Source organism: Plectropomus leopardus, chromosome 7 (assembly GCF_026936395.1).
Source record: "Plectropomus leopardus strain MGB_pleo_1.0 chromosome 7, ASM2693639v1, whole genome shotgun sequence".
Classification (NCBI taxonomy): Eukaryota; Metazoa; Chordata; class Actinopteri; order Perciformes; family Serranidae; genus Plectropomus; species Plectropomus leopardus.
In genome coordinates this window covers 11,995,777-12,023,010 of record NC_142182.1, presented here as the reverse complement: position 1 = coordinate 12,023,010, position 27,234 = coordinate 11,995,777, and the positions used below count along the sequence as shown (strand labels likewise).

Here is a 27,234-nt window from a genome sequence, read left to right as displayed (position 1 = left end):
TATATATATTTTAAAAAAAGAATTAGACCGACAAGGTAATAATGACCTTGAACTTTGACATATGACCAACAAAATCTAATGAGTTCAATGTCATCTTCATAACTTTGTACACACATGCTTGAGGGCATCAGACTCTTTTGTACGCATACTTTTATCTCTGATTTCAGTATTTATTAAATATTTAACATGAAGAACTGCTAAAACTCCCACAGAGGCAATATTAGTAAAATCTCCTCAGTGGACGAGCAGGAACAGGTCAGGTGTGGCTGCTGCAGCTCACTCACCTCTCCCTCAGGGGTGTCAGACGGACACAGCATGCCCCACTGTGACGGCTGCAGGGAGCGCGGCCCGCTGACCTTCCTGGTCTTCTCAAACTGGGAGGAGATCCTGGTCATCATCCCAAGAGCTGAAATGAAGGAGAGACGAGACAGGACCTGGGTGACACCCTGACGGTCCATCTTAAATCTCTTCAGAGACCAGTTTCCCTGTAGATGACAGAAAAACACGTTTTTTCAAGAACAATAAAGGTTGAACTCAAAGATTCAGAATAACGGAAATATGACAGAAACTAACATGACATACATTTTTTCATGAAGTTTGTACATGTTGTTCCTTTGACCTTAAAGGATCCGAAAATACTGATGAGCGTTAAGGAGCTGTCTGGGATCAGGACACTGGAGTACTGAAACTGTCCTTCGTCTTTTCTTTACCCTTTTTTTTTAGTATTTATCTAATTTTATGGTTCATCAATTAAAGTGTAACAGCACAAGAATATTTCTGTGCAAAGTGTGATGCAATGTATTATGCAGGGTTACATAGTTATATGCTGATACATGTGTTATGTTTAAAAAAAAAGTCACTAAACAAAATAAAAAAAGATTTTGGATAATCATATTAATGAGGCTTAAAATAGGTATTTTGGTGTTAACTGACGGTTTGTATGTACTGTAGAGGTGTGTGGTCTCAGATCAGATTATGCCTTCTTTAATTCTTTAAATTAGAAAAGGTGAAGTACAATTTTTAAGTTTGTGAATGAAGCTTAAGACATAGTTCATAGTTAGAATAGTTAAAAAAATACGTATCAACACTTGTTGCCAAAAAATGTCGGAGCACTGAGTCCAGTGTGTATCATTTAGGGGGATATATTGGCAAAAATGGAATATAACACAATGAGTTTTCTTTTTAAGAAAATAAGATTTGTTGTGTTTTTGTTACATTAGCATGAGCTGTTTATATCTACAAAGGGAGCAGGTCCTTATACACGGAGTCCGCCATGTTTCACCACCTCACACACTGTTTCTTTAATTTTACCTCCCAACACTGTCCAATACTTGAGCAGGACAGATATTTGCTATGTTTTGCAACGTTTTAACCTAAAGGTGTCATTGCACCGTGCTGAGCGGCTGCCTGCTGAGCAGCTCCTCTCGTCCTGCAGCATTTATGATGCAGTTTATCCTCTCAGTCTTTTTTATTGTTGAGTTTTTCTACTATTGACCCTCTGCCCTCTGATTTTTATTTTTAGGTTTTACTCTTTTAGTGTTTTCTCGTCAGGAAACTCTTAAAAAGGAGATTTTTGTTCTTTTCTGGTAAAAAAAAAACAACCTAAAAACCTAAAGAAACACAATGCTGCATAAATGCCAAGCGAGAGTTAATTTTGGGCTGGCTTACGTAAAACGGTTATTGCCACGTCTTATTTTACCCAGCTTTAGGAAAACTAAAATGACAGTATTCCAGATTTGGATTGAGGCTAATGTCTGATCATTTTTTATGCTTTTTATTTTGCATGTAAGACCCTAAATTACATATTCAGAATGTTTTTGGTGATTTGAGTTCCCAGAGGCTTTAAGCACACTCACCGTGGATATGGCGTTGACCATGCCGTTGGTGATCTGATCCTGCCGCATGTGCTTCACCACATCGAACTGTGCAGCTCTCTGCTTGGGGATGATCTGGTCTGCGATTTTCTTCAGTTCAGAGTTGAACTTCTTAAACAGATCTTCAAACAGTAGAGACAAGAGCTAGAAAGGACAGAGGGAGACAAAACATTTTTATTCACTTGTCCAGACCGCAGACGAGATGCTGTTTAAGAACAACCATTTCAGAGTCGTTGCATCTTTGCAGTCTGACTCTCAGATCCGCTGGCAGCCCACATCTGTCTCTAATCAACGCTGAGGTGCGTTTACAGTCAGATTTAATAACCAGGTGTGCCGGCTCACTGATAAGCCTGACCTGGCCTCTGTCCCACGTCCCTGACGTCCTCAGCCAGGCCTACAGGAGGCAACCTCTCTCACAGCCCCCACCCACCCTGTGCATTAGCATACATCAAAACAAACAGGCAGCGCTGCTTAAAATTAATAAAGAAATTAAGCTTCCGTTGCGCAGCCAGGCCAATTAGTTGAATGTCAGGGAACCATAATTGGAGAGTGAGGAGATTGCTGGCGTTGTTAGTGTGTAAGCCCCCTATTGAAAGAGGGCTCCATGCCCCTCCCCCTCCCATCTCCTGCTCCTTATACAGAGCAGGTTGGGGGGGAAATTAAAGGCCTTAAGACAGCAGTAATTACATTATCAGAGCCGGGCCTGCGGATTAGCTCAATCGCTCCAGTCAAGGCAGCAATTCTATTGTCACGGTGCTGAAAAATCCCCATGCTTCCACAGCCTCTGGATTTTGGTGCCACCGCATATCTCTCTCCTGACAAAGCCAGGCTGAAATACAGGGGGTGGGGTGGGGGGGGTGACAAAAACAAAACAGGGGAAAAACAAAGCTGAGGGGAAAAATAATGAGAGTCTTATTAAAAGAAGGAGGCAGGAACAAAGATGCAGGTGAGAGATCAGGGCTGGAGCAGCCGCTGTCCTCTGGTCCAGAGCTGTGATCCGTTTGCACTAAAGCATGTGAGCTTTATTTGTTCCTTTCTTGTGTTATTAATAAGCATCGGGGCTGTTTTGTTTTCTAGTGGCGCTAAATGTATTAAACACCTTTCAGTTATAAATACCGAGTTCAACAGGACGCCTTTTAATTTCATTTCATATTGATCAGCTGACAAATAAAAAACTGCGTGTATATTTAATGTGAAACATAAGAAGCCTGACTGAAAGGCGGACTAAATATTACACGAGCAGTAAATGAGACCACATGGCGCATAGAGGCTTACCTGCCCGGCCAACTCAAGACGTTTGTTGCCATAGTAATCTCTGTCGTCCACCTTGTTGTCCCCTTGAGCCAGGATCACCCTCCGAACCATCACAGCCAGGTAAATACACTTTGCCCGAAAGTTAAACTCTTTGACCTAATGACAAAAATGATTTTAGTTTGTGAAATATAATGAGGATACTTCATGATTTGTGTCTGTCTGTCAACATACAGGCACGTGTGTGAGGATAAGAGACGCCAAAAGCTCTCTGGCCTCCTCCATCTTGGTCTTCTTGGGGCCTCCCCACATGCGCTGTCTCCGCACTTTATTACCGAGGTACCTCAGAGCCTGAAACACAGAGCGGCACATACAGCATGTTGGTGTCGATATTATACCAAAGGTTCAAAATGAATACCAAAACACTGATTTCGTGTGTGCATAAAGTCAGTTGCATGAATGGAAGCAAATTTCTGGTCACATGAAGCGGGCATGCACGTCAGGATTCACACAAACCAAATGTGGTTTCTTCATAGAAAAAGTGTTTTGAGGCTGGCATTGCAACCAGGTTTCTACAAGTATTAAAATACTACTCAGTTAGTGTGTTTAATACTTTTTTCTTGTGCCAGTCAAATTTACTGCACATAATTTCTATGGATTGACATGTTATAATTTGTTATTTATTTAGTTTTGAGTTAATACCAATGTCTGGTCAAAATTTCAAGTGAAAAGCTGTAAAATAATGAAAATAAATTTCACCTGTTGAATACTTATTTCCCCCATTCTCTACCAAAAAGTATTTTTATGTACGTTTTACACAGTGTCACAACTTTTTGGGATTTGGTGTTGTATTTGTCTTTTGATAAAAAATTTAAATGTTATGTCTTTAGTGTCAATTTTACCTCATGGTATCGAAAATGGTATTGACTATCGAGGTGTTTCAAAGTACTGGATCAAAGTAAAAAAATTAAGCATCTTGAAATCACTACTTCAGAGTTTTTGAGACTCGATACTACTTTTTGAGTTTCTCTCTCTATTCAAAAGGCGTTCAGGTTCAATATACATCTCAGGTTAATGGTTCTGTTGGTGTTATGTTTATTTAAACTCAGCATTTAAAGGCATTTGCTATTAATGTGTTTAATGCTGTTGTAAAATGATTCACGTGGAATTTTCTAGGAAAACAGCACAGAGCCTGTGGGAGGTCAAGTGAATCACACACACGCTCTCACACACACACTCACACTCACAAATACACACACACACGCACACACACACCTGAGTCAGTGTTTCTCTGGAGCCCTCTACTGAACTATAGAAAAGGTCAAAGGTTAATGAGGCTGAAGACCACCCACCCGGCCATCCACAATACATTAAATATATCTAAAATATATTCATATAAATACCTAACAGGCTAATGTGCAGAAAGACAAGTTTTTTTTAAATTTATATATATATATATATATATATATATATATATATATATATATATATATATATATATATATATATATATATATATATATATATATATATATATATATATATGATAAAATCATGTAATCATATCTGATTCCTAAATGTATACCACTAGAAAAAAAGATGACAGTCAAATTTGGTTTAGACAGATTACTTATCATAATCTGATAACAATGTTTCTTAAGCCTTATCTGCCTTTAATTATATAGATTTAGGCCTCATTGTGCACAATACAATGACCCAATGAATACCATGAAAAGACATCATGGAGGCTGGCAGACAGACGAACATGAGAGCGGCGGGGACCGGTTGCTAGGAAGCAAATATGGCCTCATCAATGCATCAGTGGTTCCTCTAACAACATAATCTTTATGAAAAACAAATTGGCCGATTGCATTCATCTGTAGATGTCAAAGAAAACATGCAGGCCTCCTGAATAAACCACCCAAAGCATGACTTGACTGGCTGGAAAGACAAAACCTTCGTCATCTGATCACAGAGAGACAAAGAAAATACCTTCTGTCGACGCACGCTTGTTTCCCAACAACAACATCCTGCTCTTCAGACGAGTTAATGGGCACATTAAGGCTGGCTGATAATTCATTGTTTATGGACTTCCAGCTGAATCATACCGTCTAAATCGCACTGTAATGATATCAATATACAAATTCTGTTGTCCAAATTCAAGATTCGGAACAAGCCGAAACTTAAAAACTAACAAAATTAGCACTTTAACTTTAAATCTGCTTGATTTGTAGAGTCATAATTCACATAATCGGGTTACATTTTTTAAAGAATTATCCTCCATATTTGCTTATTCACTTTCTTGCTGAGAGTCTGATGACGAAATGACCTCTGTCAGCTCAGCTTAGCACAAAGACTGCAAACAAGGGAAAACAGGTAACCCCTCTGAAGCTCACTAATTAACTCTTTACATCTTGTTTGTTTTATCTGTACAAAAAGTAAAGAGTGAGAACGACCTGTTGGGGTTTTACAGGGGGTCATGTGACTTCCTGAGTCTTGTCATCCTTGTGAGGTTGCCCGGCAGCCAGCAGAAACTCTAATTAGTTAGCTTTCTGTTTGTCGGCGTGCAGGTTTTCTCGGGTTGGACAGAGCCAGGCTAACTGTTCAACCCTGCTTCCAGTCTTTGTGCTAAGCTAAGCTAACCAGCAGCTGGCTTTATGATTATTTTTAATGTGCAAATATGAGGGTGGTATTAACATCTTACTGTCTAAGTGCATTTCCTCAGATGCTGACCTGCTCCTTTAAAAAAGATTTGTATTTTTGACAAAAGGGATTGACAAAGGTAAAAAAAAGCCCAGATAATTAAGATATTCTGACATTTAGTATCTGTGAGGGTCAAGTTTTAAAGTGCTGGCTTCTACTTTTAATGTAATACAACAAATTGCATTTATTATTGAGAACAACCCTGTCTGGTAAATACCCACAATCCTAAAACCCCACACCCTTATCCTTATTATATATAACAATCTATTATAATCTCCATTTTTAATTTCATCCTTAGCTTTTTTAAAACAATATACATCAATGACTACAGTATTTACATACTAAATCTGGCTGATATGAAGAAAATCAAATATTATTATTTTCACTCATTCAAAAACACTTGCCCCGTGCACAGCGCCGATTGTCTGTATCTGCATTTTATTTTAAAGATTGTTAATAAAATTTATTAATAAAGAAGTGTGTGCATTACACTCAACCAACACCAGGTAAGGCAGTCTGCAATACATGCAAAGAAAGTGTCAATAAGAACTTTTACTTTGTAAAACCTCAGGGAGCTATGTGTATTTATTCATTTTTTAATTTAAATTTTCACTGAACTTCATAAATGAAAAGTTGCAGAGAACTTGGTGAATATGATGTTGAAAGTTTCAGTTTTGATTAAACATTTCTTAAATGCATTTAATTAAAGTTTTGTGTTGGAGTTTGTTATATCCCAAATTCTAAATTGACAGAAATATTTTCATTTTTTATTGTAAATCAATATCAGTTCCAAATATTGGTTATCGGTCTCATTAAGTACTAATAATCAGTATCACTATCAGCCCTGAAAAAACAATATTGGCTGACCCTAGATCAGAATATCACATCACTTTACGGTGATGCAGCCTTTCAAACTCAAATCATCATCCTCGTTAATCATGATAAAAAACTGAATTTAAAAGTAGGATTCCCTGTGACGAGTAAACTGACTTCTGTGTGTAAAATCAGCCGAGTGCAGTGCTGCTATTATTTTGTTTTGATGATTTTAATCAAATCATGCAGCTGTGCCCCACATGGATGACTGAGGTACCTGAGTCTGCGTGAAGATCTGAGCCTTCTGACACTCCTCCAGGCTCGGGGCGAAGCTGGCCATGACGTGCTCCTCTGTACCGATCATCTGCACTATCTCCTGGTCACTCTCTACTCCCATACCCTGTGTGAAAGAGGATGTGACATGAGCATTAATCATTTAATATTTCATTTCTGTAACCACATAAGGAGCTGAAAGATGAGGTGAAATGCACACAGAGGAGATACTGTGGAACCAGAGGTGAGCCAGGAGGAGGCATGAGGAGGGGAGAGGTGTGTGTGTGTGTGTGTGTGTGTACAGAGAGGTGAACTGGGAGTCATAAGGTTGTCTGACATTTGCTTATGGAAATGTGAAGCTGTGGGAACTGATCCGTCTGTGCCACACTGGATCAGAGGTTTTTTCTGCAGCCAAACACGGAGAGGGACGGGGAAGAAGTCACCCAGGATATACAAGTGCACAGCAAACAGAGCGAGCGTGCAAACTGTGTCCTGCGGATAATCACTTCAGCTCCAAACACTCGACGCTCTCACAAGTTGACACGTTTGGAGAGATTTGTCCTCAGAGGGGCGAGAAGTTAATGATGCCAGCTGGCTAGCTGACATTTTCATTGAGCGCAAAGAGCGACACATAAAAATGAATCTGATGATGAATTACTGACACTACTGACTTCAAAGGAACTTGCAACAAAATATATAAGTCAACACGTAATATTTATGAACAGTATCTACAGCTATCAGACACTTAGTTTGAATTTTGAATTTTTTTTGAGAATTTTTTTTCAACCAAATTTAGACATATTTTTGGACAAATCATGATTTTCTTATTCAAGCACTGCAAGGGTAATAACATATATATGAGGTCCCACTCAGAGGTAGGTGTTATATAGCAATACAATGATTAGAGTGAGTTAGGTTTATCTACATTTTGCCGACAGATAATTGTAAGTATAAAGAAAATATACAGTATTAGGTTAAGTGGTAAGTTTAACTATTTGTATCATCAGACGTGGACTTTCACGCAGAAGAGCATGACTCATTTTGACAAAACCAATTTAAAAAGATGGATAAATGAAATTAAATAAAATTTTTGTGGTAATCAAGACACTTTAATGGCCTAATATTTATAAAATTGAATTTAGGACATTTTGGGAGTCATTGTGTGAAATCATCTGTTATAAACAGTTCAGGGGGCTGAAGTAAAGCAAAGTGAAACATAAAAAGTTATCTAATCAGAATAAGTTACCTGAGAAACAAACAAATGCATTTGAGGGAACAACTTAATAAATAATAATAATAAATAAATACAAAATCACCCCAAATCATCTCGCTGTCTTGTAGCGCCCCCTACTGGAAGCTCGGTGAACTTGTGTCATTATCATCAACAGCTCTTGTACCTTAGATATGAGCTCATGCCTGTTTTGTTTTTTAATGATGTTTTCTGCTTTTGTCCTTATGTCACATATTTTAAATGTTGATTTCTACAATAAAAGGTTGTTTTTTTGTTTTTTTTTTAAATACCTTGAATATGATGGCAATCGGGGCGTCCTCTGACAGCGTGTTGTGTCTCAGGTAGAATCTGCCTTGTTTGACAATCATGTTTGTTCTGCTTTTCTTCTCATGAGTGGAGCTGAAATTAAAGACAAGGTTTGAAAATAATCAGAGCTGATGAAGAAACAGAAGTTTTGACAAAGAAAGTCAACTGTTTCACAATAATATATGAACCAGAGACTATTCACCCCCCAACAAATAAATCCAAGGAGGCTTTATCAGCATGGTATATATATACATATATACATATATATATATATATATATATATATATATATATATATATATATATATATATATTCTCTGAATATTTGTAAAGTCAGTCACTGGATTAACGTTTAGTGGAGGAGTTGCTGCAGTACCTGGTAACGGAGGCTCCGACTGCACCCTTTCTGTCCTGCTCCACAATGATTCGATTCTTGGACAGCTGCTCTTGGATCAGAATTACTTTCTCTTGACCTTTTACAATGAAGTAACCCCCTGTGGAGAAATATAAGATACAAATCGCTATTACAGGCTTCCTGCAGCTTAAGGCACGGTAGACTTGGGAATTTTAAGACTTTTTTTCAATGCCACTCAGAATCAAGTTTAAGACCAATCTTCCAACAACGAAAATTTAAGTAGGACAATTTTATTTTGCCTAAATGTTTATTCTAATATAAAACATGACTTTTTTGTCTGGTGAAGAAGGTAGATTATCTGTGTCAAATGTTTTAGAGGGGATGAATTCATAATAATTATAATAATAATTATTAAACTGTGTTATTGCTCCCATTCTGCGTCCCGCTTTGTGTACCTGGATCCAGAGGACACTCATTCAGTTTAGAAACTTCCATGGGCGTCTTTCCTGTGAGAACACAGTTTGAGCTTCGCAGCATGATCGGCATCCTGAGAAAAGCAGAGTTAAATACATTAATAACAAGTGTGTAATAATAGGATAATAATAATAAATTGCAGTGTCAGTGTTAATTTATTGTTTTGCTGCTGTGGCGGACAAAAAGATAAAACTGTGAACAAACAGTTTGACCATCATCACAAATGCTCCGGCAGGTAAAAGAGTTACGATAAGTGAAAGGAGACAGATGAGCTGGACTGATGAAATGGCTTTTTGGCATGTTAAATTTTGACCATAAAGTTCAGAGATTAAGCCACCTGGGCACACTGTCACACCGCGAGACACAAAAAGACAAAGCAACGATACCTTCCGATGGGAAGCGCATTGCGGATGATTCTCTGACTGCCACGAGTGTACTCGATATCCACTGTGATGGGTGCTGAGTAGGTCATGTCTCTGAGACGACACTGTGGAAACAAACAGGGATGATGTCTGAAGCGTTCTGACATTTATTGGCCAAAAGCGTTATTGCTCTTTCATGGAAAAAAGGTTGGTGAGGCGAGGTAAGACTCTTAACTTTTTATTGATTCTGTTTGACTGCTACAAGCATTTTATTTCATTTCATTTCATTTTACTTTTCTTTGGTTCATTTCTGCCCCTCTGGGATGCATTTAAAAAAATGAAATAAAAAAGGAAATGTTTTATGGACAGACGTTAAATAAGTTTAAGATGAAGAAAAGGCTTTTGCTGAGTTACTGACAATCCTTATGTAAGGTTATTACTAAATAATGTTTATTTTGGTTATTATAAAAATGTGTATTTGTCAAAGGTCTCTCAAAGTTACAAACACATATAATGACGCTGTCTCTTTGATTATATTAAAATAAATAGAAACTTACATTTAAAAAAAAAAAAAAGTTACATATGCTATCAGGGGTAACCGATCACAACATTTGGGTTATGGTATGGTAATGGTAAACTACAGCTACACAAACTGTGCTACCAACAATGGCTCGTAAAATGTTCTTTTTATTACACAACAAACTGAGCTCACCTCATGAGGAGATACTGGTCTGGTAACGTTGAAGCTTTCATCAACATCAGGCATGCCAACGTAGATATTGAGGTATCTGGAAGAGAGACAGTTAAATATTTTAGACTCAAAACTGAATCTATAAGCTGCCCACAGACAAACATGCAGCATACAGGAGCGTTTGATTACTATTGTTTTAATGCAAACAATGAGACGTACTTTAGGTACCACATGGGATCAGCATCACTTGTGATCTTCTCGTTTGCTTTCATTATTTTCTTTATCTGGAAAACAAAACATGAACATGAACTTATTACCACGAAGACGCAGCTGTAAAAACTTTAGAGGTTCATGCTGGCATCGTGTTTTACCTCCACGTTGATGAAATAGTTGAATGAGTCGATGTGCTGCTTCACCAGTCCCTTCACCTGGAAAACAGGTTGTGCACGGTGAAATAAAATACAGATTGTGTGAGATTGATTAGTCCTATTATTTATCATTAGGTTGAATCAGAGGTGCGATAATATCAAACGGCTGAAGCTCTACCAGAACTTAAAAGAGCACTTCTTGCAGAAGTGGCACAATTAGCTTCAGAGTTTGGCATCAACTTGTCCCATAAAGCCGCCTGTCCCAAAAATAAGCCTGTTGAATTCAATGATTTAAGCAAATAGTAGCCCGGCCAATAATTGAAGTTTTACTGAATATTTAATTTAATTTAATTTATGTATATGTAAAAGGGACATATTAATGAACATCAGTACAAAAGAAAACAAAAGAATAATTCATACAGAGGACAAAAGTGCATCATCAGCAGCAAAGTAAACTGTATATGACATAAAGCGTGTGGCAAAATGCTTTATCTATGTGCAATGTGTAGAATTCAACACGTGTTGGTTGTGTACATACATCCTGGATCAGTGAATTTAAAAAAAGGAGCTACATCAGAGACATTAAAGAATCAGAGGTATTGATCCTCTCCTGCTGCCTGGAGTGTATCTAGACATTGAAGACTTAGCCAAAAACAGCAGGTGATTCATTTACGTCCAACACGTGCATAACAACAATCGTAGCGTCACACAGCCATTCAACAAGAAACGACAATCAACATGTGAGGCGCGTGACAGAGGATTTACAGAGTAGATATAGTATAAAATTCAGTAAAATGTTTGGGATACACAGTAGGTGGATGAGGGTGCTCTGTTACCTTCAGGAAGGCTGGTAACAGTTTCCATTTTTCCTGTCAAAAAGAAATAATAACAATAAAACATCAGGTTTGAATGAACAACCGTTGAATGCAATTTGCTTGGAAAATTTCTGCATTAAAGGCAATACGTTGCTAATTAAAATCTGACAACATGTTAATACATGACATAGTCCAAAATAAAGTGAAACTGTCTGTAGTTTAGGTTCTTGTCGCCGTCCGCACCGAGCATAAACGTGTTTGTTATGATTTGTTTGTTTCTCTGCGCTGCTAGCATCAATGCTAGCTTCCCTGCGCTCGTGGTTTGAGTCTTTCCGTCTGTATTTACGTTATTGACTCACCGCTACAGTGTTGACAGGAGCCGCCAGCTCCTGAGGAGTCATGTCACAAAACTCTCCTCCGAGCAACTCCATTGTTATTCCTCCTGTGCAACAGAAAAGACATTAAACTCCGCTCAAACTGCCTCTGTTGACACACGGCGCCGGAAGACGAGCCAAACGTGCGCCTCTCTGGTGTGTTCCGCTGAAAAGCGTCCGGGCGCGCGGAACCAAAGAAAGGGTTCCGCTTTTTGTGATTTTTTGATGCTATTTTGTTTTTTTAAGGAAATAATGGCCGCACTGTCAACTCAAGCGATTTTATTCCTGGATTAAAAAAAATGTAGTAATCACAAACTGTCTTACTAAAAACCTTTACCCCGAAAGACAAACCAAAAATGACATCCTACATACATCCTACGTGTGGAGAAATGTAACTCTCCCTTCTTTAGTTTTGGTTGTTTCAGGTTAGATAAACTAACCTCATTTTCAGGGCTTAAGTTTCCAAAACATTACTGAAAATACCTGGTAAAATAATTTGGACATAAACCCTGCATAACCCTATAGACCATTATGTGTTTTAACAATATATTTCTATCTTCAACAGGAAACCACGTCAACTCTTTAACCCATTTAGACTGAACCCAATTATGTTACCAAAAATATTATGATGACAGATTTCCTCTGTAAATTGTTGATATATATTTAGATAGATAGATAGATAGATAGATAGATAGATAGATAGATAGATAGATAGATAGATAGATAGATTTAGGATACATCATAATGTGGGTTTTTTTTCTGTCACTTCCAATGGACGAAGAATCTGTGACAATTTTTTTTAAAAAAAGGACAACAAATGGTCTTAACAGACATTTTTGGGACAAAAACATGAGATTATTTATTTTTCATGAATAATTAACTGATATCCATGAATAAAGTGGTGCATTAAAACAATAAGATGAATGTTCTGTGAACATAATCAATAAGATTCACTGACAATCAAACCCGAACAGTATTTCCCCGTTTAAACTGCATTTCTCCTTTACATTTTCTGCTGACATTCAGAAACATCGGCCATTCCAACGGATGACTATTTTTTTTAAAAATCCTGAATAAAAGCTGTAAATCTTTCATGATAGTTACATTTAAAGCTGTTTGAACACAAATTGTGTATTTTAAGTATATGAATAATAGACTGAAATGTTCCCTCTTTCCTCACGGTCGGCAGTACTTATTAAAAAAGGGCGTGGCCCCACTGCAGTCGACCTTAGATGAGGTGGAACACTGTGATTGGCTTACAGACATCAAATCAAATAATTCTGTGCTTTGAGGTGGAGTTGATAGACAGGTGTCATAGATGTAGACATCCTAGAAATGTTATGTCCATTGGAACGGACGGAGGATCTGAAAAGATTAAAATACTTTGGGCTGATTACGTTCTTGGACTGAGATTAAGGATAACCCTCGTTTGTTTGTTCTGGGCTTCTGAACATTATTACGATGTAAGTTTCAGGGGATCCTCCTCATCAGTGTCCGTGCTGTCGAACATGTCTGCTGTTGCTGCTGAGCAGCTTAGGGTACGCCGTCCCGAGGGAGCGTCCATGCCTGATGACCACCAGCTCCATCTGACACTGGTCGATGTTGACCAGCACTGTGGTGCTCCTCTCTGTGTTCATGAGGAAGATGATGGTGAAGAGCGCCATCTCAAACTCAGGGCTGGTCCCTATGAAGGCGCTGCCAACGGGCTTCACGATACTGTGCCAGCTGAACTGGAGGTTCAGAACATGGTCGTCTTGATCGGGCTGTGGATGGATAATAAAAATAATAATAACAACAATAATACTTTTTAGTTACGGATGCCTTTCAAAGCACGTAAGGACGCCTTACAAAACAGTTAAAAACAAGCAGCAATGCATCCACAAACAATCATTAATATACAGTAATAAATTAATGTAATAACAAGACAAAATCATTGTCATAACTAGGCATATATTCATTAAAAGGAATTAATCATGAGTGCAAATCAAGATGTGTGTGTCACCATAAAATCAGACTGAACTTGTCAGCTTAAATAGGTTTGTTTTCAAAGGGGACTTGAAGGAGGACAGGGTGTCAATATGTCGAATTTCTTTTATTTCTCACCTTTTTCCTCTTAAGATGCAGCAGTTAATATATTAAGCACGGTATTTATCAGTTTAGCAGTTTCATTTTTTTTTATTAGACCTGACACTTTAAATCAACAGACACTGGGATGGAATAGATTAAATATCACATGTTTGAGATGCCCCACAGTTCACACAGCAGCCTGATTGTTGTTTTATGATGACAAAACAACAAAATAGTTTTTTTTTCCAGAATTCAACTTTTTTTTTTCCCACATAAAGCCAGAAAAAACAACCCTAACCCTCAAATTTGCAAAGTTTGTCCAAAATATTTCTTAAGAATCAAACTGAAAATATAGTTCTACATTTTGGGATCTGAATAAGGAATTTGACCAAAAGATTGATACCGTTCTCATTTGTGTACAGTAAATATAAATCTACAGCCTGTTAGCTTAGCTTAGCATAAAGACCAGAGACAGTTGAATCTGTCCAAAGGTAACAAACGCACTAATTCAATATGTTATACCTCATTTGTTTAATTTGCACCAGCTGAGAGCAGCAGCTTTACTTTTGTTTCAAGACTTTACGCTAAACTAAGGTAGCTGGCTGCTGACTGTAGCTTCATATTTTCAAGTATTGAGGTGTTACTGTCTCCCTTCAAAAACATTAGACATGACCGTTAGCAGAATCAAGGAACAAAGACAGAGACAACAGGTTATATTGATACACAGAGAAATGCAGCTGTTATACTCACCAGGTCATGGTCTCTGGCCTTGTATCCTTTGTAGTCCAGGTGCCTGTTTTTTTCTTGCAGGTAGAACTGGATCCAGTTATGAAAACCGATGATTTCGGTTCCAGATTTTGTCTCTCCAACAAACACATGCTCGAATCCACAGGAGTCCAGTCTGGTGAATGTTTACAGCACAAAATAACACATGGATGCCTCACACACAGAAGATCTATACAATCAGCACAGTTTTAAGGTGGTTCTTAAGGGCTCTATAGTTATGGCCCAAAACATGCTGTATTAGGTGTCCATGACCTTCGACAATCAGATTCATACCAGGTCATTCTTAAGTCCACATGGACTTTTGTGCCAAATTATAGGAGACTTCCTCAAGGCCATCTTCAGATATTGCATTCACAAAAATAAGATGGATGCAAGGTGTTGTTGAAATATCGCTTTTACAAGAATGAGACTAATGCAATGTCACCGTGACCTTTGACCACCAAAATCAAATCAACTCATCTTTGAGTCTACTCGAACGTCTGTGCCTAATTTGGAGAGATTCCCTCAACGCGTTACTGAGATATCATGTTCACAGGAATGAGACTGACAAGGTCACAGTGACCTTGAACTTTCGACCTTCGATCACCAAAATCAAATCAGTTCTTCCTTGGATCCAAGTGGATGTTTGTGTCAAATCTGAATTAATTCCCTGAGCTCTTCTTGAGATACCAGATTCACAAGAATGAGACAGACAAGGCCACAGTGACCTTTAACCTTGACCTATGACCACCAAAATCAAATCATTTTATCCTCGAGTCCAAGTGGACGTTTGTGGTAAATTTGAAGAAATTCCCTCAAGGTGTCCATGAGATATCCTGTTTACAAGAATCCTACTGACAACCTGAAAACAATGGCTGAAAGCATTTTATAAATCAAATTTTTGAAAAAATCACAGTAAATCCCGTCATTGCTGTCTGTGCACAAACTGTTCGACAAATAGACTTAACGATCTGATGTTTGGGCGTCTCACCCCGTGTTTCTCTGTCTGTGGTAGAGGTGGAACCAGATCAGACGCAGCTGACTCTTAAAGAGCATCACGTTGGAGTTGGACTTTCCTTTGCTCACCAGGTACTGATGAGCTCGCTGTGGACAAATCACACTTATAAAATACACATCAATGCAAACCCGACTCTGGATACCAAAACAGACAAAAACATCATTCATATTCAGATGCATTTAAGCATACAGTTATTTTAAACTTTATCCAAAAAAAATGTAATTATTTATTGATTTTTTTGCATCTTGCAGAATTTTCAAGAATATTCCAACTATCTGAGATAAAAGTATCAGAAACATGTTTTAAGATCATATCAACCTCAACTATTTTTGGGGAAAAGCTTGTATGGGATTTTGCTAACACTCATTGAGGACCTATTGTAACAATATTTAGAACAATACTGCTCTTGTTTACATAGCACTTATATTATTTGAAAAAGCAACTTTATATTATAGTAAATTGACATTTTACTGCAGTGATTTTATTTATTTTATTTTTTTCTCCATGACCTCTTTCAAATGTTGTTATATTTATTGTTTGTGTATGTTTAAAAAAAAAAAAAGTGTCACACTTTAACAGGGTTTCTGCAGCTTAAGGCAAGTGAGATTCAAGTCTTTTAAGGACTTTTTAAGGCCCATTGGAACGAAAATTAAAGAAAAAAATTAACCGGCATCAATCACGTAGGGTTAGGAAGAATTTTGCCCAAATACTTATCGTAACATAAACTTTTGGTGATGTTGATGTGGAGGCATTTGAGATATTTTTTAAAGTTACTGTTAACTTTGAGATTTTACAATACAACAGCAGAAAAAATAGATTCATAAAGTCATTTTCTCCATGTCTTCATATTCTTAGGACTTATTACAGATGAATTTAACACATTTTAATACCAATCAAGGCCTTAATTTTTACATTAAAAGAGATGGTAACTGTACTTCACTGCACTATTGTGTTTGAATGTGTATGTGACAAAACCTCTTATATTTTTAAAAAAGTTCAAGTAACAGATGGAGTCAAATACTAAACTGTAAATGTCCTCTGGAGAAGACTTTTGTCCCGATGTCAAACTGCAGCCTTCAGGTCCATCTAACAAACAAGCCTTTCTTCCAAATACAACAGGAACTGCACGGCCACATTTTTCCACTGATCCTCTTCGGGGAGCTCAGTTTGGGCCAACGCAGCATTCCTCAGCTGCACACAGATGTTTCACATGTTTTTTTCTCTCTAACATCCTGAAATAATGTGTTCAGCGCCGCAGTGAGGCAGGAAGAGACGAAAACCCCTCTGGAGTTCAGCTGCTGTCTCAAAACATATCATACCGACACCTAGAAATATGGGTTCCAAAATTGTTCTTCCAGAAAAGGTTTTGAGGTTTCTTTTTTTGACGAGGCTTATTTGTAAGACTCAATTTAATACATTTTATTTCCCATCTTTGCTGAGCAACAGTTTTGTGTGAAAGGAATTAAAAGCCTGTCTCATATATCAGCCTGTCCCAAATGAAGTTTTATGGTAACTGTTCAGATGTAAATGGGTTGTTAGATGCAACTGGTTGTAACACGTCAAACATACCTTCATGACTTCTGTCTCTAAGACGGCATCCAGGAAGAGATTAATCTCCGTCTGCTCCTCTGTTGTGACTCGCTCAGTCACGCCTGTCGACCGCTCATAGTTGTCCAGGAGTTTCATGAATCCTGAGGGCACAGAAATCACATTCATCACAGTGAGGTCTGACAGCGAGCTGGATTTTTAGACCTAAAAAAAAAAGGAGGAAAACTAGACACTTACGTGAGACGGTGGTTATGTTCTTCAGTTTGTTCTCGTTGACGTTGGAGAACAGGGGCAGTGAGGCGTGATCTGGAACAACGTGGCTGCCCTGGTTTACAAAGCCAGCTCTGCCCTGGACAGTTTAAACACAGAGTGTATCTTTGTAAAAACAGAGGACCGGTGCTGTCTGAATAAGAGCAGACTTACACACCTGAACAGAGATTGTGTAGTCTACGGCAGGCGTTAAACGATTCACATCCAGCCTCCACAGCTCATTGAAAAGATTGGATAGTTCCTGGTTTACAGCTGGTCTGTTAGGAAAAATTCAGAAAACTGATCTTTCTTTTTAACTCAACAAACAGAATAACTCATGAGAAATGTTCTTCTTGGCTGCTGTACCTTGATGCATTCAGTCCACTGAGAAACACAACAAGAAGGGCAAGAACTCCACAGACCCTGCACACGGCACATTTGACACATTTTTATCACAGTGGAAATTAAAAAAAAAACAACTCGACTTTCTCTCAACTAATTTGGTCTGTTGTCAAAAAATAAGAAAAATGATATTGTTATACAGTCATTAAAAGACTAAACTGAACTTGTCTAAAGGAAGGTCGTTCATTTTTAGATGAATTCAGATTAGTTTAAAAATAAAGATTAAAAATAAAATACACACCTTGCAGCCATGATGCTTCTTGCAAGTTTCCACTCCTGCAGTGAAATGCTCTGTTTGACTTAAAGTCCAGTCTCCACCCACTGCATGTCCTGCAGGCGCAGGATCGTGTCTGTTTACTGAGCACGGGCAAAGCTGAGTCATGTGCACAGCCACCAGAGGGCGCTCTGACTCACTGATTTGAGATATTAGACCTTTAATGATCCCCAAAGGGGGAATTCAGGTGTTGCAGCAGCAGGAAGACATAAATATATTGCAGATAAATAGAAAGGAAAATATACGGGGCAGAAAAAGGAATAAATAAAATAATAAGTATATACAACTAGTATAGAGTAGAAGTTAAAATATGAATTATACAAGACATAAAAGGAAGTGCAGAGAGAGATGAAAAAAATACAAAAAAAGAATAATAAGATATTAAGTATAGACAACTAGTATAGAGCAGAAGTTAAAATATGAGAGGAATTCAAAAAATAAGAAAATAAGTAAAATAATAAATATATAAAACTAGTATAGAGCAAAGTTAAAATATGAGAGGAATTCAAAAAATAAGTAAAATAATAAATATATAAAACTAGTATAGAGTAGAAGTTAAAATATGAGAGGAAAAAATACAAAACAGGATAGATAAACTATTAAGTATATTCAACTAGTATAGAGTAGACGTTAAAATATGAATTACTCAAGACAAATGAATACAGATAGAGGAAAAAATACAAAAAAACAATAAATAAAATATTAAGTATATACAACTAGTAGAGGGTAGAAGTTAAAATATGAGAGGAATAAATACAAAAAATAAATAAATAAAATAAAATAATACATATATACAACTAGTATAGAGTGGATGTTAAAATATGAATTATATAAGAGAATTAAAGGCACAGCTATGAGCTAAAGTGATAATTTACTAATGTTAACCAGATGTCCTGTCCAGTCTCTGTTTCCAAAAGTTTGAATCATCTAATGTAGTTGTGAAATCTGAAATCATAATTGATATATTGAGATGGAATCTGGTTGATATATTTCATTTTATTGCCTAAATCTGTAGTAAAGAGATCACATTATAGACTCTTTATCAGACATATTTTTAAGACAAAAATTTTACTTTTTTCATTATTTAGCAATTTCCCATCATCTATTTTTTCCTCTGGGTTAAAGACTTTTGACAAATCCAAACTGATTTAAATTACTTTATTGATCTTAGAAATGGATAAACGTAAAAAAAAAAAGAAAAGAAAAGAGAAAGACAGAGAGAAAAACCCCAAAACACAGTTTAACTTCTCATTTATGGTCGAGGGTTGCAATGTGACATTATTATTTTGAAAAAAACCTGACTTTATCTCACAAATCTGAATACACCACGATGCTTTTCCAAAAATAACTCTGTGTCAGCCGACAGACATTTTCCATTAAAAATCAATTCATGGTAAAAAATAAAATAAACAAAAAGCTCTTGTATAAATGTGATGAATTCAAATATCATGCATTGATATTAATCAGACTTTGTACTGTATGATGTATTGGTGCAAATACTTATAGAATAGTACTGCTGAGCTAAAACCTTTAAAATGTTCAGCGTAGGATAAAACATATGACAATTCCCATGTAATTAGCGGGGTTTAGTTCTGTAGAAAACATAGCAGCTGTTTCGGAGTTTTTAATTTACACCAACCTCTAAATATCGGAGAAATCTTCTCAGCATATTACTTCTTTTTTTTTTAATATTTCTACAGTCAGAAGGCAATTAAAAAGACATATATTAAAATCTATATTGGCATATTTTGATGTCTTTTTTTCCTGCTGGTCGACACATCTGTTCTATTATAAATAGAAAGGTGCCAGAACACAACTACGTACAAAATATCTCCAGAAACCAGCTGGCAGGCAAGCAGTGGTGTTGCCCCAAATGTTCCCTGTCATCAGACGACAGTCATGGAGACGAAGTTCAGGAGTGATAGTGGCTACTGGACTGCAGGCTTTCACGACACCATTGTTTAAAACTGAAAAAAAACAAAAGACACTAATACTTTTGGCTCATCTCTGAATGTAACACTAAAAAAAAGAAAAGTGGGAGCATTTTGGGGGATTTGTTGAGACAAGTCTGTGTGCGAGTGGAGAGGGTTGGCACAGGGTTTCGTTCACAGCAGGACCAGGTCTCGTGGTGCTGACGGTCTCAGGCGTTGGAGTCCTCATCTGTCACACTGAGGTTCGGTGAATTTGAAGCCTCTTTGAAGAATTCGTCGTCTTTCAGCATGCTCTGGGAAAAGGCACAATGCAGAAAAAATATATTAAGCTCACAAAACAATGTTATCAATGACTACAACGTGTTTATGTGTCCGTGTCACCGTTCAGGACCTTCTGTAAACGAAGTGAAAGTGAATTTAGTGTGTCCATCTCCGCTTTTGTTAGTTAAAATGGTGCATAATCTGGCACAAAGTGAGGCATAAGTGGGTTGTGTTTAGTCCATTTATTCATGAATGGCATTTTGTGCGTGTAACATGAATTCAACCCATCAGAGTATCATCTCCTCTATCTTTTAAAAGCCAGGGCCCAGTTGCTCAAAAGTGATCTGATTGTATTTTAGCTATCCCATTGGATCACATCTTGAATAAAGGTTGTTCAAAAGAAAAAACTGATTTTGAAATTGGATTAAATCACCAAATCCAATCTTGATTTTGATCTGCAAATCTTTGTCCTATATGTGCACTTTGTTTATGCATTCAAGTGATAAAGCAGGTAAAGTAGAAATTATGCTACTACTACCTATTAAACTTTTCAGTACATATATATATATATATATATAAATACACACACATGTTTTCTATTTATTTTTTCTATTTAGTTATGTTTTATGCTATGTTTTCCAGCTTGAGGACCCTTGTGGACTGGATGAATTGTGCATTTGGACAGATCTCTGCAAGTGCGGTGAAGTCCGGAAATTTGGATTTAGAGTCCATATATTCTCACCGTTAGGTTTTGAATGCCCTCGGAGAAAGCTCCAATCTGTCTCACAGTTCCCTCAGAGTCCTCCATCTGTGAAACGAGACGCAGCTTTCAAACTCAATAAACTGAGACCCCTAATGTAAACACTGAACATGAACAGATACTTCTACTGAGTGAACGTCTTGTAAAAAAACAGTCACCTTCCAAACAACAGTGGTGACAATGTACACACACACACACACACACACACACACACACACACACACACACAAAGACCAAACTTCATTAAAATTAGGAATATTTTTCAACAAGACCTAAGCAAATTGGCTTCATGTCTTTCAAAAGCATAGGCAGAAGGCAATGAGCAAATTTGCAAAAATAAATGAATATATGTATGTATGTGTATATATATATATATATATATATACATACATACAAGAAAATTAAAACTGAAAGAAAATAAGTTAAATGAAAAAAGTAGTGAATGAACTAAAAAAGTGCTTAAAATAATAATTATTTAAAACAATTTTAAATATATATTTATGGTACATATATTATTAAATATGATTTTTGAAGCATTTTTCTCTTGCTTCTTTTAAAAAGTTTTCCTTGATTTCGTGCACTCATTCATTTCTTGCTAAACTGCTCGTTGCTTTTTGTCCCCTCAAGCTTTCAAAAGAAAGCAAATTTGCTCAGATTTCAAAGGTTTCAATACTTGTAAAGGTGTCTTCAATTCATGCTTCAGAGGGTTAATGCAGAAAGGCCTCTGACATATATAGATTTCAGAGACACTGTACATTAGGTACATGATTGTTGATGTTGTAAGTTTTCATAAAAATCATCTTTGAACAGACACTTTGAAGAAGGAGCTCACCTGTTCCAGCCTGTCGAGGTCGTCCTCGTAGATTTGGAGCTCGAAGCCTTTCTGAAAGCTTCGTCCCTTTGGCATCTCCACATCCATCGGACACACGTACTCCTCGTTATCATCCTGCTTTTTCTTCCTCAGACTGCCAAAGTTACCGAATGACAGTTTCCTTGGCTGGTATGAACGAGGAGAGAGAACATAAAGAAATTCATTATTTCAGTTTTATATTGCTGCATTTAGATTTGCAAACTGGAATGCACATATCCATCAGGGTTCCCTTAAAAACTTTAAGAGGTCATTGAAAGGTAATTTAAAGATGTTTCGTTCGATAGAGAGTCTGCATAGTTGCATTCAAGCCTATTAAGTCTTGGAGTAGTCTCTTATTTCAACTGAATTTATTGCTTATAAGAATGTACATTTCCGTCATCACATTATTATGTAAAACCCAAAGTTTTGATTTTCTTAGATATTTATTAACCCGGTAACCTTTTTAACTACTATAAGAGAAGTGGAGCACTATTTAGAAACACCGATAATTTGCATTACCTTGACCTTAGTGGTGGCAGTGAGCAGAGTGTAGTCTGGGTTTTCAAGACACTCCTGTTTGAGCTGCTGAGCCTCTGAGCCAATGAGCAGGTTGAAATGTGTGGCGAGGTGGCGGCGCAGCAGCGTCTTGTTGGGGGGGATGTTCAGCAGCAGAGCCATGGTCTCCACGTTGAACCGTGGCTCCAGAACCTGAAGGAAGAGGAGATGTATTAGGTGCGGATACTTTTAGGAGAGAATTTCTGTTTTGAGAAACCTCGGACTGTCTCACCATCAGGCCTCCGTGCACGCCGCTGCCTCTCAGGTTGGGAGCGTACTCAGCGAGGTCCACAGACCGCAGCCACTCCATCACCCGATGGTTGGTCCATTGGGAAATCTCTGCTGGAGAAATGTTGTTCTGTGGGCAGAAAACACAGAGAAAAGATGAAGAAAATGCAAAGTTATAAACCGGGTACCTCCAGGGTTCTCAAAGTTAAATTTAAGACTTTTCAAGACCTTTTTAATACCACCTAGAATTAAATTTAATGCCAACGTCAAGGCCATATGCATTAAGAGTTCAAACACTTCTCAGTGGCCTCACATGCTGCCTTTTGGTCACAACAAAAACTCCTACTATAATTTAAGCTCAGTAAGTAGGTAGAAAAATAACTGAAATATTTTACACACAGTGGCTTTGCAAAGTTTGACTGCTCTTACAAAATTGAAAGAAGAACCTAAAAAAGTCCAAACCTTTCTCAATGACCTCATATAGTGGCTTTTGATCAGTGTGTGTGTGAATGAAAACCACGACCATCACAGACAGTCTGATGATAACAGCCAGAACACAGTACGATGCATAATAAGCAACATCACTGTGAGAGGACAAGCAAAAAGATTAAGACCTTTGTTGACCAAATTTAAGGCTTTGCTGATGAATTGAAGACTTTTTAAGGCCTGAAATTTGAGAATATTAAATTCAAGGCTTTTTAAGACAGCTGGTCATTGCAGAAGAACAGGCTGCTCATTCCTAAATTGACAGTTAAGGTGAACGTACCTCGTCAGATGGCCTCCGACGCAAGCAGTTGGGCTCATAGTTGTTGAGTCGGAGCACTTGGATGGCTCTCTTGATACTGAGGTGATGCAGGACACTTCCTACTTTCAGCGAGAGCAGGTCATCCTGAGGGACAAAGTTAGACATTAGTGACTTACTGAAGCAGCAGAGAGAGATTTATTATCCATTTACAGGAGCTATTTGTTCTATTTTTCAAGCCATATGCATTTGGTGTGAACAGTATTACTAATCTCAAAACCCTATTTCTGTTATACTATGCTTAGATCAGTGGTTCCCAACTTGTGGTGCAAAAGTGGGTCGTGGGTCCATTGTGAATGGACCATGGCCAAGTTTGTGAAAAACAGGCTGGCTTTTTTTTTTTTTTGAAGTATTTTTCCTTGAGCCTCCCTGAGTGACTTCGGGAAAACGCATTAAGTGTTTGTCCCACATCATGTTATTGAGTATCATCGGAAATTTGAAAATCTCCCCAAAAGATAAAAATGAATAAATAAAAACATGCCTGTTTTCTTTTTCAAATGCTAGAAATGTCCCTGGTTTTAACTAACACTTCATTCATGGATATAGTTCATTTCATTGTGTTTTAAGTCAACATGTTATTTAAATTTTGTTAAATAAAATTGAATATGTGGTAATTTCTCGTAAGTGCGGACCCTGAACCAGTAACTAAAGAGAAATCTGGACTCAGTAGCTGGAACAGTTGGAAACCACTAGTTTAGATGACAAATCTGCTACAGTGGAATACATGCCATAACAATCTGGGCAACTCTAAATCCAAATCAAGGACTCCCAACCATGCCAATGTGACTTTCAAAAATCTGAATTAAATATTACGGCCAACAAAAGAGCATTTACTTCCTTATTATATTGGATTTCTTTGGCATGGATTCTGGGCTTTTGAGAAAACATTTGAAGCTGGAGCCCCAAAAGCTGCAACCCTCGCTCTGCCCAACTCAATCCAACAAAAGAGCAAAGTTTAGTTGAAGTTGGGACACTGAATTGATAGTAAATAACAGACTGTGCAGTAAAAACAATTTTAAAAAAGGAAAATTTGTAAAGAAATCAGAGTTTGAACAAAGGTTAGACGCTGGTGTGACTTCTGCATTGTCCCAAATATGGATGTTGAGACCAGGCCTTCTCCAGTCCAGCGATTCAGACTCACTACGCACTAATCCTAAACTGAGATGACACTGTCATCAGACCGTATCCCTGCGGTCTGCTGAGGGAGCGTATGTGTCTCGTTTTCAACACTCACCACTGTCATGTAGTGCAGCATGCGACCATCCACCCTCCCCTCATCAAACTGGGTCTTATACTGCGGCAGACCGATGTCATCCAGCCATCCTGAGAACAACAGGACAGAGCAAAGTCTCATAAGCAGGAGGTCAAACCTGGTCAACGGACTGGACATCAGTGATCAGGAAAGCCATTCTGATCAAGTGGCTCCTAGTTCCTGGTGAAAGTTCGTGTGTTCGAAAACTGCTTCATGTGTATTGTTTTTAAAATGTGTTTTAAATGTGCATTGTTTGTTTGATGTTGAATTCTGTTGCTTTGTGACCAAGTTTTTCTCATGTAATGATTCAACATTGAAGTAGCCAACAAGAGGGAAAAAAGGCCTCAGATTTACTTTGACCCGTAGAGCGTTGATAACTTTAAGGCATCATGTCTTCATGTTACTCACTCGTCACCCAGTTGTAGTCCAGCTTCCCCTTATTATCCTCCTCCTCTGAGCCGAGCGCCTGCAGAGCCAGCTGCAGCTTCTTTCTGTGCAGCGGGTGTTTGATGCCGAGCTCCTGAACATCCACAAAAAGACAGGCAGGGATCACACACAGCATCCCTGAGGTACTACGTACTGTATTAAGTAGGGGTCGACACATTATCAGCCTGGCGTATCATTGGGGAAGATATTTGGCCGTTTGTGTATTATCTATATAAGCATTTAATTTTAATGATTCCCAATAGAATGAATAAATTAAAAGGTGCAAAGAAAGTGTCAGCATGGGAGGAATTTTTACTTTGTAAAACCTCAGTTAGCTATTTTTATTAAGTCATTTTTTATTTAAATTTTCACTTGACTTCATTTTTTTAAATAGTTGCTGGGATCTTGCTGTATATGATGTTGTAAGTTTCAGTTTTGATTAAACATTTACTAAAGGCATTAAAACAACGTTTTCTGTTGGAGTTTGTTATATTACACATTCTAAATATTGAAAGAAATATTTTCTTTTTTGTTGTAAAAGCATATCGGGTCCAAATACCTGTTATCAGTCTCATTAACTACTAATAATCGGTATTGGTCCTGAAAAAACAATATACCCCCAGTAGTAAGTTTATGATTGCTAAATTACTCTGGCGTCTCACCCTCTCCAGGTCCTGTTGGGAGGCCTGTAGCAGCGTCTGTCCAGAGGAGATCCACACACGGGCCATGTTCACATAAAGGCCGAGGCCCTGCCCCTGCAGCCAGTCGCACACCTGATCCTTTGACCAGCGTGCAAAGGGAGCATCAACATCACTGAGAAAAAGAAATGAGAACGGAAAGGTCAAACTTTCAAAAGGTATGCTGCCACATCTTTGTAACTGTATATAAAAAGAAACAGATGCATAGATTTATTGGTATAGTTCAAGCTTTTTTGATGTCGTCCCAAAAAAGTAATCACATGATCTCTGAATTTCACTGAACACCAGAAATCCAAAACAAGCAAACCACATTCTGAGTCTCATTATTCAGGCTGAATGCACAGACTTACTTGTTGGCTCTTTGTAGGTCACGAGACCAGCCCAGTCTGGGTCCCGCTGTGGCTCGCACTCCACCCCTCTTGAACTCGCCCTCTGGTAGGTTGTCATCCAGGTTAAAGGTGGTAGACTGACTTCTTTTTAGCCTTACAAAAATATGATATTCAACATATATATTAAAACATCGCAACAATCATTTAAAATATGGCCAGAGAGGAAAGGTGAATGTGTTTACACTCACATGCAAACCTGTTATAGCCCATTTCAATAAGATAAACCCATAACTGATTCTTTATAACACTCTGTTACTTACAACAACCTTCCTTTTTTCCCAAATTCAATTTTTTCTTTTCATTTTTCTTTTTTTCTTTAATTCATTTATTTATTTTTGCTTGTTTGCCTGTTTTTTTCTTTTACTATGTGTGTATATATGTATGTGTACATGATCTTTCCACTCAAGAAGTTGTTTTTTTTGTGAGGTTTTTTTTTGCCTTTTTGTTTCTGTCATGATTTTTTTTTCAGTCAAATTTTGCAAATTTCACTTGTTTTATTTTGTGTCTTACCTTCTATCATTGTCAAACTGATTTTGTTTATATGCACTTGTAATTTTCTGTCCAACTAAAGTTTCTTTGTTGATGGTACAGTGGGAATGGGGCTGTGCTGAAGAAAAAATATTGGGTTGGGGGGCACATATTGTCATTCTTTTTCCAATAACATCTGTGATAAACTATATTTGTATATCTCTAAATATTAATAAAAAAACCTTGAGCAAAAAAGAATGCATTTTGGAAAAGTAAAGTAAAAAAATGGCCACAGTGAAAAATTATTTTTGCACATTTTTCATATTTCGAGTTGAATGTTTAATTTTACACATTTACATTTATATTCATTATCCTATATACATTTAAGTTTTTAATTTCAC

General features: G+C 37.4%; 3 protein-coding genes across 9 annotated transcripts in view; all 3 read right to left on the bottom strand.

Annotated features, from left to right (window-relative positions):
• Positions 1-12,014, bottom strand: part of polr3b (polymerase (RNA) III (DNA directed) polypeptide B) — a 28,587-nt gene extending 16,573 nt beyond the window's left edge. Inside the window, exons 1-14 of the mRNA XM_088079954.1 lie at positions 11,876-12,014; positions 11,538-11,570; positions 10,705-10,761; positions 10,553-10,617; positions 10,355-10,430; positions 9,667-9,767; positions 9,262-9,353; positions 8,828-8,945; positions 8,436-8,544; positions 6,919-7,041; positions 3,360-3,476; positions 3,150-3,284; positions 1,857-2,018; positions 285-485 (exon numbers count right to left, since the gene is read on the bottom strand). Of these exons, the coding sequence (XP_087936080.1) occupies positions 285-485; positions 1,857-2,018; positions 3,150-3,284; positions 3,360-3,476; positions 6,919-7,041; positions 8,436-8,544; positions 8,828-8,945; positions 9,262-9,353; positions 9,667-9,767; positions 10,355-10,430; positions 10,553-10,617; positions 10,705-10,761; positions 11,538-11,570; positions 11,876-11,947 (1,461 nt within the window). The 5' untranslated portion in view covers positions 11,948-12,014. The remainder of the gene's footprint in view (positions 1-284; positions 486-1,856; positions 2,019-3,149; positions 3,285-3,359; positions 3,477-6,918; positions 7,042-8,435; positions 8,545-8,827; positions 8,946-9,261; positions 9,354-9,666; positions 9,768-10,354; positions 10,431-10,552; positions 10,618-10,704; positions 10,762-11,537; positions 11,571-11,875) is intronic.
• Positions 11,875-18,305, bottom strand: endouc (endonuclease, polyU-specific C). The gene is made up of 8 exons (XM_042496093.2): positions 18,181-18,305; positions 17,904-17,960; positions 17,716-17,815; positions 17,526-17,637; positions 17,310-17,431; positions 15,714-15,826; positions 14,708-14,858; positions 11,875-13,653 (listed from the first exon to the last, which is right to left on the bottom strand). Exons 1-8 carry the CDS (start codon positions 18,189-18,191, stop codon positions 13,378-13,380), a joined length of 942 nt encoding a protein of 313 aa, XP_042352027.2. The 5' UTR covers positions 18,192-18,305; the 3' UTR covers positions 11,875-13,377.
• A 1,051-nt stretch (positions 18,306-19,356) lies between these two features.
• Positions 19,357-27,234, bottom strand: part of ppfibp1b (PPFIA binding protein 1b) — a 33,083-nt gene continuing 25,205 nt past the window's right edge. For all 7 annotated transcript variants that reach the window (XM_042495576.2, XM_042495577.2, XM_042495578.2 and 4 more), the window contains 10 exons: positions 26,327-26,458; positions 25,941-26,091; positions 25,261-25,372; positions 24,835-24,923; positions 23,565-23,687; positions 22,803-22,928; positions 22,535-22,723; positions 21,998-22,162; positions 21,148-21,213; positions 19,357-20,437 (listed from right to left, as the gene is read on the bottom strand). In XM_042495576.2, coding sequence (XP_042351510.2) covers positions 20,354-20,437; positions 21,148-21,213; positions 21,998-22,162; positions 22,535-22,723; positions 22,803-22,928; positions 23,565-23,687; positions 24,835-24,923; positions 25,261-25,372; positions 25,941-26,091; positions 26,327-26,458 — 1,237 coding nt within the window. In that variant the 3' untranslated portion in view covers positions 19,357-20,353. The remainder of the gene's footprint in view (positions 20,438-21,147; positions 21,214-21,997; positions 22,163-22,534; positions 22,724-22,802; positions 22,929-23,564; positions 23,688-24,834; positions 24,924-25,260; positions 25,373-25,940; positions 26,092-26,326; positions 26,459-27,234) is intronic.

What these genes read in the sequence shown, in the direction of transcription:
- endouc (XM_042496093.2), bottom strand. An exon ending in GAACATAACCACCGTCTCAC is followed by an intron (nt 17,432 to 17,525) that starts GTAAGTGTCTAG and finishes CTGTGCCCTCAG; the next exon opens with GATTCATGAAACTCCTGGAC. An exon ending in CACAGACAGAGAAACACGGG is followed by an intron (nt 14,859 to 15,713) that starts GTGAGACGCCCA and finishes AACATTCACCAG; the next exon opens with ACTGGACTCCTGTGGATTCG.